The 13,517-nt window shown below is 54.3% G+C and overlaps 1 protein-coding gene across 1 annotated transcript; it reads left to right on the top strand.

The window, feature by feature from the left end:
- Positions 1-7,239: 7,239 nt before the first annotated feature.
- Positions 7,240-11,464, top strand: ZSCAN10 (zinc finger and SCAN domain containing 10). The gene is made up of 5 exons (XM_010840479.1): positions 7,240-7,638; positions 7,949-8,216; positions 8,431-8,495; positions 8,673-8,730; positions 9,894-11,464. Exons 1-5 carry the CDS (start codon positions 7,240-7,242, stop codon positions 11,462-11,464), a joined length of 2,361 nt encoding a protein of 786 aa, XP_010838781.1.
- Positions 11,465-13,517: the final 2,053 nt, after the last annotated feature.

Here is a 13,517-nt window from a genome sequence, read left to right as displayed (position 1 = left end):
CCCAACCTAGGGATCAAACCCAGGTCTCCCGCATTGCAGGTGGATTCTTTACCAGCTGAGCCACAAGGGAAGCTCAAGCCCCTGGATAAGCCAGAGCCTAATCAAGGGATCATAGTGTTTTTAACAGTAGCTCTTCCCAGAGCTGGAGAAGGATTTTCTTCTTTTGCCCTGAATTATTCTAAATGGAGGAATCCTATGGAAACTGAAAATACAAGAAACTTGTTTTTCTTTCGCAATCTCTGAAGAGATAACAGAAAAGATGAAGACCGCATCAGTATTTTCAAGGACTTTCGCTGACCTGGATAATACTGGACACTTTTTTTCATATTTAATAAATAAATGGTAAGTTGGGGCTTATTTTTTGTTTGTTTTTAGACACCAATTACTTTCCCAAAATCTAAGGTAACAACTAGAATAGTTTGTGTTCACTTTCAAGATAATTTTAGAAGATATTGATATATACACTAAACAGGTGGATGTATATTAGAAATCCTTTCGGGATGCGTTTATCGTTTACTAAATGGAGTAAAGTAACAAACCAGCAACTTCACAAGAATTTTCCTCTCTTAGCGGCTAACACTCTGGGACAGGAGAGTGTATTTTCAAAGATGAGGACGAATTTGAAGGGACTTAAATGTGCATTAAGCCTCTTTTTTTTTGGCTTGCGGCATCTTAGTTCCCCCACTGGGGACTGAATTTCCGCCCCACAGTGAAAGCGCGGAGTCAACCACTGGACTGTCAGGGAATTCCCCTAAGCACCCTGCCCCCCTATTTTTTTCTGCGAAGTAATTTGAACTGCTGCTGCTGCTGAGTCACTTCAGTCGTGTCCGACTCTGTGTGACCCCATAGACGTTAGCCCACCAGGCTCCACCGTCCCTGGGATTCTCCAGGCAAGAATACTGGAGTGGGCTGCCATTTCCTTCTCCAATGCGTGAAAGTGAAGTTGCTCAGTCGTGTCTGACCCTCAGCGACCCCATGGACCACAGCTTTCCAGGCTCCTCCGACCATGGGATTTTCCAGGCAAGAGTAATGGAGTGGGGTGCCATTGCCTTCTCCAATTTGAGCTAATAAAAGTCAAAAGGAATCCTCTCCTCAGTGATCTGGTCCTGCCCGGATTGTAAGCCTCAAGGGGGCAGCACTCGTGTGTGTATTCAGCACTGGGTCCCTGGGGTCAGGGACCACACTTGGACGCACTCAGGGAAGCAAATTCCCCGAATGAATGATGCGCGCGCGAGATGGGCCAGGAGCACGGATATTAGTCAGGGCCCATCGCTGGGCGGCGAGTTAGTGGTGGAGGAGGCCAAAAGCTAGTGTTGATCTTGCGTCACTTGCCTTGCTGCCGGGACGCTGTTTCTGGGGGTTGGGTCAACTCCATTTCTGCTTTTCTGACAGATTTCCAGGGAAGGTGTGCACCTGAGTCAGACGCCTGGAAGTCACTGTCAGCAGCGATCACCGAGCCTGGCCGCTGCGCTCCCGGCCAGCTCCCGGAGGTTCTCACTGAGGCCCGATGCACCAAGACCACCACGTCGGATCATTACCCGAGGAGGCCACGACCTTTCTGCAGCTCTGCCCCATCGCGTCCGGACGGGGCCCGCTGCTCCCGGTCGCAGGGCTCGGACCTCGCCTAGTCAGATAGGGCCGCAGCGCTCGGCGCGCGGGTGGGTCATGGAGGCGGGGCCGGGGAGGCGGTGCCCGGGTTGGGGCGTGGAGGCCCGGAGGAGGTGAAGGGGTGCAGGACACACCTCCTCTCCACCGCCCCGGCCACGCCCAGGGGTGTGGCCTCATTTCTACGACCAGGGTAGGGTTTCATAGTCCCGCCCCGTGTGAGGTTCCCGGCCGCGCCCCGTCCCGTCCACCCGTAAAGTGCGGGGAGTTAGCCTCGCGGGGCGCCAGCCGCACGGTGCCAGTAAACATTGCAGGACGGGGGGGCTCTGCCCGGCCGTTCCTCAGGCATTCCGTCCATCCTCACATGTGCCAGGCGCTAGGCACGGAGCAGAGAAGGGATACCGCCCACTGTCCTGTGAGATCCACACTAGACAGTTAAAATAAAGGAACAAAGTCCAGGTGCTGTCAGTGCAGGAGACCAGACCCGCCCCGGGGAACCAGAGCGAGCGCAGGGTCGGCCACTGAGAATGAGGCCCAGCACCCCCCAAACAGCAGGCGCCCTGAACGCCCAGCCGGACACCACGGACTCCCCAAAGGGAGGCGCGCATCCCTCTGGGGCCAAGGACGTGACCCAAAAAGGCCCTTTAGAGCGAAGGGAAAGGCTTGACTTTGGAGTTGGACTCAAGGCTGTTGGTGAGGCTCCTGGGAGCCCCACTTAGTCACTGATAAAGAGGGGACAGAACCCACCCCTAAAGATTCTTGGGAGGGATTTAGGCGGCAGTGTCGACCGGCGACCTCTCTTCCCCAACACGTGGTCCTGCTCTGTTTTCTTTTTAGTACCTGTGGTTTGCTCCTGTAAACCCCCTGAAGTCTGGAACTGTCCCTCACATTTAGCTCAGTATCCTCAACACCAACAGCAGGCCCTTGGCAAAGATTTGCTGCATGAATGAAATGCTGACCAAAGAACCACGCACACAGCAGGCTTTTTTTTCTGGCCATACATGGAGATAAGGGGGACCTCCCAGACTCAGGCTTGAACCTGCTCCGCCTGCAGTGGAAGCACATGGTCTTAACCACTGAACTGCCACGGAAACCCCAGCAAGCGTTTTTAAATGGCAGCTCTTGGCCCCCACCAAACATACAGGTTGACAGACCCTCAAGGGGCACAGAGCCGGTCCTGACTAGGTGGGTCGGAGGGGTAGTTAGACTCTCAAATGCCAGCCAGGGTTGGAATCTTAACCTGCTGCTTTGTCTATTTCCCTGGCCCCGCCCTCTCCCCAAACCACTCCCAAACTGGGAGGTTAAGGGTTAACTCAAGGAAGCCCCCCTCACCACCTGGATGGGATTGGGGCAGGCAACTTCCTGTTCCATTTTCCCGGAGTCCTTCCCCAGGTTGGCCGAGGCTGACTCTGGCCTTAGGGGCCCTCAGAGAACACCCCCACGAGTGGTGAGTTGCAGAGAGGCCTGGGGTGCAGGCTGCCAAGGACAAACTTAAGGGGTTCCTTGTAGCTTGGAGAGAGAAAGGGGGCTCCAGGCCTCTGGCGGGCTGGTGGGATAAGGCATTAGAGTGCCAGAAGAGTCTTGGGCGGACGTGGTTGGTCTGTGCTGGGAAGCCCAGTGCTGGGGAGTCCAGGGCTGGGAAGACTGGGAGGCCTGTGTAAGTGGGGGCATTTGGGAGGATCGCGGGACTTCCTGTGACGTGGGCTTGCTATGCCCTCTGGGGAGCAGAAGGCAGGCTCCACATTCCCCCAGGTGGACTGACCGGGCTCCTCGACTCAGCTCAGCACTAGAGGGGAGCGCAGCCAACAAAGACGAGCGATCCAGGGAGCAAGGGAAAGTTTCTGGCCAAGGACCCCGGCTCTGGGCGCCCCTGTTGTCTGGGCGGGTCTTGCGGCTGCACCTCCACCCGGGCTGGTCTACCTTAAGCCTCTCCGCCACTCTAGGCTCCAAGTTAAGCTGGTCAAACACCGGAGGATGGCTGAAGAGCGCCACACCCTGCCTCTTGCAACCCAGCTCACCCCCTACAGATGCGCATATTCACAGAGCTTTTGTCCTGCAGACTTGGGGGCGGGAGAGACTCTCCAGGCCAACGTCCCTTGAATTCCACCTCTTTCAAACCTTTTGGTGAGACCTCACCTGAAGCTTGTGGCATCCCAAGAGTTTAGGCCTGAGGGTTGGAAATTTGAATGCCCTTAGTTTTTCAGATTTGTGCTGTAATATTTGGATTTAGACTAGGCAGATCGCACACGGCAGGAGGGTAATTGGGTCCTTTTCTGTTTCTGAGCTTTTGCACCGTAAGATCGGTGTTCTCTCCTTAAAGCAAATCTTCGCTTCCCCTGGTGTGACCATGAGCAAGTCACCCATCCTCCAGGAGATTGGTCTTTGCACCTGTCGAATGGAGAAATTATAGTTTACTGCTTGGGATGCAGTGAGATGAAGCGACCCTAAGCAGAGAACCCATGCAGAGAAGCTCTCAGTACATGCCAGCTGTTAATACTGCGTTCCTGATCACATGTGACTGGTTCTGTATCACTTTTTTGCTCATGCTACCAAAACACAAGAAAACAAAAACCCGTTTTCTTGAAAGGTAAAGACCTCTTCTGCCCCAGACATGTTTGCATGCCTTCCTCAATAATTACAACTGCAAAGTAGATAGGTGGGTCGTGTGTGTGGCATCCCAGAAGAGAGGTGTCAATGAGTGGAAGCAACCCTGTGTGCCAACATGTAGGAAAGAACGGAAGTTGAACAAGGCTCTGGGGGAGAGGATGGAGGTGGGGAAAGCTAGGAGATTCTGGAGTGGTTGGGGGAGACTGGAGAGTGGCAGGAAGGAGTGGGTAAGATGAGGGAGAGGAAGGGAAGCTGGGAAGACGCTGGAGGGGGTGGAGGGAGGCTGGGGCTTGGGGGCTGGTCAGGTAGCCAGGACACAGGCCTGGGTCTGTGTTTTAGCATCACAACCCTCTCCTCTGAGCTGGGAAGTGCTAGGCTCAGTTTCCTGTGTTCTTTAACCGCATTCAACCCCCACTCACCCCACCTGAAAAGGAGGTTCAGAGATCCCTCAACCCCGAATGAAGAGGGCTTAAACTATCAAAGCTCTTGGCCAGGCCGACCTCTCCCTGACTCCATCACCAAGGCTGGGTTGCCTTCTTGGAAGAATGTCTGTATCTCTGTGTCTAGGTGTCCTGGGCTGTAACATGGTCATGATAGGACGAGCTATTAGCCATGGTTGTTTGTGTTTTCACTCAGTGAGAACAGCCAGCACTTAGACGTGCGCCCAGCGTGTACAGTCTGCAGGTGTGGGCACCGCTCTGCTGCCTTTACCTGGTGGGAAGCGATGCAGGAGGGCTTCTGCCCAAGTCTCTGCCTTGGATGTTCATGTGCGGGTAGGGGAACAGGTCTGGAAAATGCTCTTTTGCAGCCCTGAGGCTGGAGAACAGGGAGGGCAGAAAGATGTTGGAACTTAGGTTTCCATATCCATAAAGTAATCCCTGCCCGGATTGAAATATAAAAGTGCCTCAGGAGTTCCAGGGCGGTCCAGTGACTTGGGATTCCACGTTTTCACTGCCAAGGGCGCAGGTTCAATCCCTGGTCAGGAAGCTAGGTTCCTGCAAGCCACGTGGCTGAGCCAAAACATAAAATAAAAGTGCCTCAAAGCTCTGGAACAAAAGTACAAGCTTCTTTGGAAGTGTAAGCCTCCTGGCTGGGTTGTGCTGAAGGACTGAACTGAGTCCTCTAGGGGTGGGGCTGAACCTCCCCCTAGGTAGGTCTCCGCTAGCCCCAAAGGAAGGAACAGTCTTACAGAACCAGTGCCCCCTGTTGCCAAGTTAGAAGCACTTTTTTTTTTATTGTTAGCTAGACTCACAGGGATGTTGTGATGGATACCTCCCAGTGGACAAAGGAAGAATCCAGGATTTCTTTAAAAAAAAAAAAAAAAAACTAGGAAAGAAAGGGAAATGTTTGCATCTCCCACTCATCACCCAGCTCCCCAGGCTGCACCTACTGTACACCTCTCTGCTTTGGCCTGCCTCGGGGACACATGTGTCACAAACCTCTGAAGGCAGTCAGCTTAGTCTCTCATGTGGAAACCCACCCACCGACCCCGTCTCCCTGGCTCATCCTGGCCTGTCTCCTGGGATGGAACCCAGGGAACGAGACTGGGACACTAGTTGGGAGGTCAGCCCTGCCCTGGTCAGCTGGGTGATCTTGGCTTTGACCCCTGAAAGCCACCTCCAGCACCAGAAAGTGAGAATCAGGACGTCTGGTTAAGGAGTGATCCCATGCATGAACTATACCCACCGCCCACCCTTTTATCTTTAAAATTCTCAAACTTCCAGAGAAGTTGAAAGAGCAATGCAATGAACATCCATACACCCACCTCCCGGATTCGACAATTGCTATAATTTTGCCACTTTTGCCTTGTTGATCCATAAGTGTGGATGAAACCTCACGCCTCTTCAATTCCAGATCCTTAACATTTTCTAAGAATGAAGACACTTCCAACATTGTGCAAGGCTGGAATCCCATCTCAGAAGTTAGTAGTCATTTCCCTTATTGCCCAGGGCTCCACCAGATTCAGATTTCCCCAACTATTTCCCCAAAGCTTTTTTCCCAGAATAACTTTTAGCACCACCATCCCTTAAAGGTCAGGATCCAGTCAAGGTTCGCACGTTTCCTTAAATCAGCTGTTAGTCTCCTCTACAGCAATGTGCCTACAGGCACTTATTTTTTTATAACAGACTTGGAAGAACTTGGACCAGGTTTCTGGGAATGTCCGGTCTTTCGGATCTGTTCAGCTGTTTACTCAATGGATCATTTGGCTTGTTTGTTTTATAATCGTTTTTAAAATATTTTATTTATTTATTTTTGGCTGTGTTGGGTCTTAGTTGCGGCACATGGGCTCGGTAGTTGCAGAGCACGAGCTTCTCTCTAGCCGTGGAGCCCGGACTTAGTCGCTGTGTAGCCTGTGGGATCTTAGTTCCTAGACCAGGGAAGTCCCTGTTTTATAAATGTGATATGTAACATTGAGTAACTTTAAGATATACAGCATTTTATTTATATATTATAATATGATTGTGATGTAGCAATAAGTATCATATTACATAATGTATTACAGTACAATATTATTATCTGTATTTGCTATACTGTGCATTAGATCGCTATGGCTTATTTACTACTTGTTACAACTTTGTATCTTTAAACACTATCACTCAGCCTCTCCGCCAACTTGTTCTTATTCCCTGCAATGCCCTTTAACTGGAAGTTGGGTCTAAAGGCTGGATTGGATTGTGACGGAGCATTTTTGGCAAGGACTCCCCCTTCGGTGGTGCCAGGTACCCCCCGTGGTACCATATCAAGAGGCAGGGACAGCCAGACTGTCCTCTTTCGGGGCTGCCAACTCTGGTCCCTGGGGCAAATCGAGGTGACCTTCTAAGTGCTGCAGGAAGGAATGGATAATACTGAGCAATTCGATTTCTCTGCTTTGTTCGGTCAGGCTGAGCCACTACCCGTGACCTGTTCGAGAAGAGATTCCTCTGGAGACCACACCTGCAGGCACCCCTTAACACCCCAGGTGTGGGAGCCAGGAGGGAGAGACTTGAACACGAGAGCAACCGTGGTGAGGAGTCCCCAAGGTGAAGGATGCTTGCAGAACCCAGCCCAGCTGCGGGGGAGCCGGAGCAGCTTGGAGCAGTCAAGCTGGAGGAAGAGGAGGAGGCTGCCAGCCAGGAGGACCCTGGGCGGCCAGAGGCCAGGCCCCGGCCCGAGGTGGCTCACCAGCTCTTCAGGTGCTTCCAGTACCAGGAGGACATGGGGCCGAGGGCGTCCCTGAGCCGGCTCCGGGAGCTCTGTAACCACTGGCTGCGACCGGCTCTGCACACCAAGAAGCAGATCCTGGAGCTGCTGGTGCTCGAGCAGTTCCTGAGTGTGCTGCCCCCACACCTCCTGGCCCGGCTGCAGGGCCAGCAGCTCAGGGATGGTGAAGAGGTGGTACTGCTGCTAGAGGGTGTCCAGAGGGAGTCTAGCAACGTGGGGCCGCTGGTAAGAGGGGCGGCCGGTGGGCTGCAGCAGGGGGAAAGGCGGGGACTTTATCACCCTGTTAAGAAATCACTGAGCTGAGACTTTGCTGGTGGTCCAGTGGTTAAGACTCCGTGCTTCCATGGCAGGGGGTTGGATCCCTGGTTGGGGCACTAAGGTCCCACTTGTCTTCCTCTGCCAGTTCCTTCTTGACCTCCTAACTCCCTCCCTCCCTGTCTGAGCTTCATCTTTCCACCGTGCCATTGCCCTTCGGAGTTAGTAGGACATGGATTACTGTCCTGTCTGTCCCCTGACATGGGTGTGCTCTGAACAGGATTTCAGTTTTAATGCTGGCAAGAATTGTCCCCGTGCAGACGTCACCTTGGAGGAACAGGGGGGCTCTTTCCAAGTCTCCAGCCACAGTCCCAAGAAGGAAGCAGCTTCAGAAGGGCCTCCAGCTCTGGAACCATCACAGGCGCTCCCGCCATCCCAATTGGGGCCCTCCAAGCCTGCTGAGATGGGGGACTGGAGACGCCCCCTGAGTTCGAGGCAGCCACTGAGCCCAGGTCCCAAGAGGACTTTGCAGGCCCCGCAAGAGAGCGGTGAGGCGCCGGAGCCCTAGGGAGATGGAGGCCTGGGGTGCGGGGGGAGCTGGGGGGCCAGGTGGGTGTGGGCAGGGAGGGAAAGGGGGCGGCCTCCTGAGCTGGCGGGAATGGCGGAGAGTCCCAGGGCCCTGGCCATGGCTGCACAACCCCGAGGCCGCACGGCGGTAGGGCTGCCTTCTCACAGCTCTCTGTCTCCCCCCAGTGCCGTCAGCCCTCCAGGGCCCCGAGCTGTGGCCAGAGGAGAGCTCGGGAGATCAGGAGCTGGCAGCAGTGCTGGTGAGCTGGGCGAGTGCCCTCACTCCAGGCCTATCTCCTGCTCTGCAATGTTCTCTGACTCTGCTTTCAGCAAACCCCTGTCTTCCTTAATTTAAACCTGGAGAGCTCTTCATCTCTCTTAGGTCCCTGAGCCCCGTTCCTCACTCACTGACAATCTCTGCCATCCCTTTGTCACAGGAGTCCCTGACCTTTGAAGACGTCCCAGCAAAGAAGGCTTGGCCTGTGCATCCTCTGGGTGAGACAGCCTTTTCCTGGGTTTATGACCACCGAAGGTTTTTTGTATGTCCAAGATGACCCCTGACTTTTTGGCCTGTTTGGCTAAAAATGAGCTATTTTGATGAGGTGATATATATTTATATAGATCTATATTGATATGTCCATATCTATATAGATATAATTTTAAGGCTCTTTGCATCTAATCATCAACCGCCCCCCCTCCAAACTCTGAGCTTTTAAAATAAGTGGTTGAGAATTCCCTGGTGGTCCAGTGGTTTGGACTCCAGGCTTTCACTGCCATGGGCCCTGCTTCAATTCCTGGTCAAGGAACTAAGATTCCCCAAGCTATTTGACATGGCCAAGAAAAAAAAAATGTGGTCATGGCAAATACTGTATGGTATTACTTATATGTGGAATCTAAAATATGACACATGTCAACTGATCTATGAAATACACAGAACACTCGTGGTTGCCAAGGGGGAGGGAGGAGTAGATTGGAAGTTTAGGATTAGCAGATACCAATTATTACATATATTAATACAGTGGAAAAACAACAATGTCCTACTCGATCTCCTGTAATAAAACATAAGAGAAAAGGATATATATATATATAATTGAAAGAGTTTGCTATACAACAGAAATTAACACAACATTGTAAATCAACTATACTTCAATAAAATTAATTACAACAGCTAAAATTAAATAATATAAGGGACTTCTCTGGTGGTCTATTGGCTACGACTGCACTCCCAATACAGGGAGCCTGGGTCAGGGAACTAGATCCCACGAGGTGGCAACTATTAATAAGAGTTCACGTGCTACAATGAAGATTCCGTGTGTTGCAACTAAGACGCAGCACAGCCAAATATATACATAAATATTTTAATTAATTAAATAAAATCGGTGGTCATGGGAAGGCTTGCTAACCGATATAGGTCTCCATTTGGGAGAATGACATAGTGGTGATGGTTGCCTGACATTATAAACAGGCCTAATGGACCAGAATTATACACCTTACAACTGGTAAACTGTATGTTATTTGGGTTTTACCCCACCCTCTGCCCACCTACAAACTTTGCAGAATTCTCGGTGTCTTTCCACTTCGGGGCACTGAGGTTCTAGCGATTCCCAGAAGGCCCTCTGAAAAAGCCCGACCTGTCCTGTTTTCTGCTTCTTTTTTAGGAACTGGAGGCAGAACCCTAGAAGAGGCTTTTAAGGCAGAAGAGCCGAAAGGGGTGTCCTGGCCCTCGGCTGCCTCAGCAAACTCTCAGGCAGAGAGCCCCAGGGTGGCAGAAGAGCCCCACGCCCAGTCGCTAGGATCAGGCCCTGAGACGAGCAGCCCCGGAGGAGAAATGTCCCCTCCAGGCAGGAGTGACGTTCTCAAGGTCAAAGCAGCCGAGGACGCCCCCAAGTCGGACCCGGAGTTCAAGTTCATCTGCACAGACTGCGGCATCAGCTTCCCGCAGTTGGCCCGCCTGGAGGCGCACCAGCTGCGCTCACACCCGGGCGCGCGGTCCTTCTTGTGCCTGTGCTGCGGGAAGGCCTTCGGCCGCAGCTCTATCCTCAAGCTGCACATGCGCACGCACACAGACGAGCGGCCGCACACCTGCCACCTGTGCGGCCACCGCTTCCGCCAGAGCTCGCACCTGAACAAACACCTGCAGACGCACTCCTCCGAGCCCGCCTTCCTGTGCGCCGAATGTGGCCAGGGCTTCCAGCGCCGGGCGCGCCTCACGCAGCACCTGCTGGCGCACGCCCAGGACCAGAAGCCCCCCGGCGGCACCCCGGAGACCAAGCCCCCGGCACCCCCCGAGCTGACCGTAGTCCTGTGCTCCCATTGCGGCCAGACCTTCCAGCGCCGCTCCAGCCTCAAGCGCCACCTGCGGATCCACGCCAAGGACAAGGGCCACCAGTGCTCCGAGTGCTCGGGCAGCCTGCGCCCCGGGCCTGAGCGCCGGCCCTATGTGTGCGGCGAGTGTGGCAAGGCTTTCCGGCGCAGCGAGCACCTGGGGGCCCACTGGCGCGTGCACACGGGCGAGCGGCCCTTCTCTTGCCAGGTGTGCGGCCGCAGCTTCAGTCAGAGCTCCCAGTTGGTCTGTCACCAGCGGGTGCACACGGGCGAGAAGCCCTACGGATGCCCGCACTGCGGAAAGCGCTTCATGCGGCGGGCCGGCCTCGCCCGCCACCTCCTAACCCACGGCGGCCCAAGGCCCCACCACTGTACCCAGTGTGGCAAGAGCTTCAGCCAGACCCAGGACCTCGCCCGCCACCGGCGCAGCCACACAGGCGAGAAGCCCTGCCGCTGCAGCGAGTGCGGCGAGGGCTTCAGCCAGAGCGCCCACCTGGCGCGCCACCAGCGCATCCACACCGGGGAGAAACCCCACGTCTGTGACACCTGCGGTCACCGCTTCCGAAACAGCTCCAACCTGGCCCGCCACCGCCGCAGCCACACGGGCGAGCGGCCCTACAGCTGCGAGCAATGCGGCCGGAGCTTCCGGCGCAACGCCCACCTGCAGCGGCATCTGGCCACCCACGCCGGGGCTGGGGACGAGGCCGCATCTGGGCCGGCTGAGCCCCCCCAGGAGTGCCCGGAGTGTGGCAAGGTCTTCAGCCGCAGCTGCAACCTGCTGCGGCATATGCTGGTGCACACTGGGGCCCGGCCCTACTCGTGCACACAGTGTGGCCGCAGCTTCAGCCGCAACTCCCACCTGCTGCGCCACCTGAGAACCCACGCCCGAGAGACTCTGTACTAGCTGCTCCCGCTTCGGCGGGGCCAATCGCAGCGCATGTGCCTGGGCTGCTCCCAGGCTGCCGCGCATGCGCCCTGCTCCCACCCACCCTCAGTCACCTCCCTCTGGCTCCACTGACCCCGCATAGTAATTCTTCCCTTGCACAGAAGCATCTCGTCCAGATCTCAGGAATGTATTTTAAAATACCCAAAGTAAAACAGCCTTCTGAACATGGCCCCTCTTTATGTTTTTTTTAAGTGCCACCTGGAGAAGGCAATGGCACCCCACTCCAATACTCTTGCCTGGAAAATCCCATGGATGGAGGAGCCTGGTAGGCTGCAGTCCATGGGGTCGCTAGAGTCAGACACGACTGAGCGACTTCATTTTCACTTTTCACTTTCATGCATTGGAGAAGGAAATGACAACCCACTCCAGTGTTCTTGCCTGGAGAACCCCAGGGACGGGGGAGCCTGGTGGGCTGCCGTCTATGGGGTCACACAGAGTTGGACACGACTGAAGTGACTTAGCAGCAGCAGTTACCCTCTCCACTGGGTCTGTGGTGATGCTCTCTGCTTCCCCCACCCCTTCAAGAGCAGGCTGGGTGGGAGTAGATCCAAGGAGAGTTCCTCCCCCCGAAAAAGGCTCACTGTGAGTGTGTGTATGTCTGTCAGGGTGTGTGTGTGTCTGTCTGTCTGTCAGGGTGTGTGTGTGTCTGTCTGTCTGTCAGGGTGTGTGTGTGTGTATGTATGTCAGGGTGTGTGTGTGTGTGTGTGCGTGCACATGCACCTGCGCGCGTGCATTGTGAGGGGAGAAGACAGCTGTTAGACCCAACTGTGGGCAAGGCCAACCAGTCTCACCCTGGAGTGATTTCTCCTCTGGAGTCCACCACTAACCCCTGTGTTCAGTACAACATCCTCCAGCGTATTTGGCTGTTTAATTAAAATTGAATAAAACTTAAAATCCCAGGTGTTAGATTAATACGGGAAACCTGTTCTTGTGGAAGGTTGGTAACTAATTCAAACAAAATGCTAGCAGTTAGTGGGTGATTAATTTAAACTGAAAAACTAAACCTGCCTGCAGGTAAGTTGGGTTGACTGTTGGGGGACCCCTAATCACGCATAGGGTCTTCCCTGGTAGCTCAGCTGGTAAAGAATCTGCCTGCAATGCAGGAGCCCCGGGTTGGATTCCTGGGTCAGGAAGACCCCCTGGAGAAGGGATGGGCTACCCACTCCATTTGGACTTCCCTGGTGGCTCAGTCGGTAAAGAATCCACCTGCAATGCAGGAGACCTGGGTTTGACCCCCTGGAGGAGAATGTGGCAACCCACTCCATTATTCTTGCCTGGAGAATCCCCATGGACAGAGGGGCCTGGTGGGCTACAGTCCATGGGGTCTCAAAGAGTCAGACATGACTGAGTGACTGAACACAGCACAGCACAACCGCCCATAATCCTCTTAAAAACCGGGAGCTGGTTTCTAGGTTTGCTCCACCTTCTTCCTGCCCATCAGGCCCACTTGGTTGGCCTCTTCCTCTGGTGCACAGATTTTAAATCACATGACTTCTGGTAAGAATACAGGAGGAGAAAAGCAGCGCACTCCAGCTCCAGAGCACAATACCTTTACCCGGTGGCTTTTCAACCACAAAAATACCATATTTTAATTACTGCCCCTCCATCAACCAGACACATAACTGCTCCTTAGCAAATGCTTGTGGAAAGGAAGTAAACTCATCAACCAGAGCTCAAGCAGCTGAAGGAGAACCAGCCCTGAATCTGGGGAAAGTAGAGGTGATTCCTGGGCACAGCTGGGAGGGAGAGCTCTGAGCCTGGGGGAGTGCAGCCCTTCAGGGTGGGGAGGAAGACTGGGCTACAGAGAACCCCTGAAAACTGCTGTGGGTACCTCCCTGAGGCAGGAAGTCAGGGCTGGGGAGGTGAGGTAGGGACCTAGGGTAGGGGGATGTGTCCTCAGAGGTGGTGAGCCAGGCTGGCCCTCAGGCCTTGCTCGCTGGCCCCCAGTCTCTGCCTTGAGGCCCAGGTGAGGGATGCCACAGGCCCAGAAGCCCACTCCCGCCCTCCTACC

Source organism: Bison bison, unplaced genomic scaffold (genome assembly GCF_000754665.1).
Source record: "Bison bison bison isolate TAMUID 2011002044 unplaced genomic scaffold, Bison_UMD1.0 scf7180017864144, whole genome shotgun sequence".
Lineage (NCBI taxonomy): Eukaryota > Metazoa > Chordata > Mammalia > Artiodactyla > Bovidae > Bison > Bison bison.
This window is presented reverse-complemented; position numbering and strand designations above follow the sequence as displayed.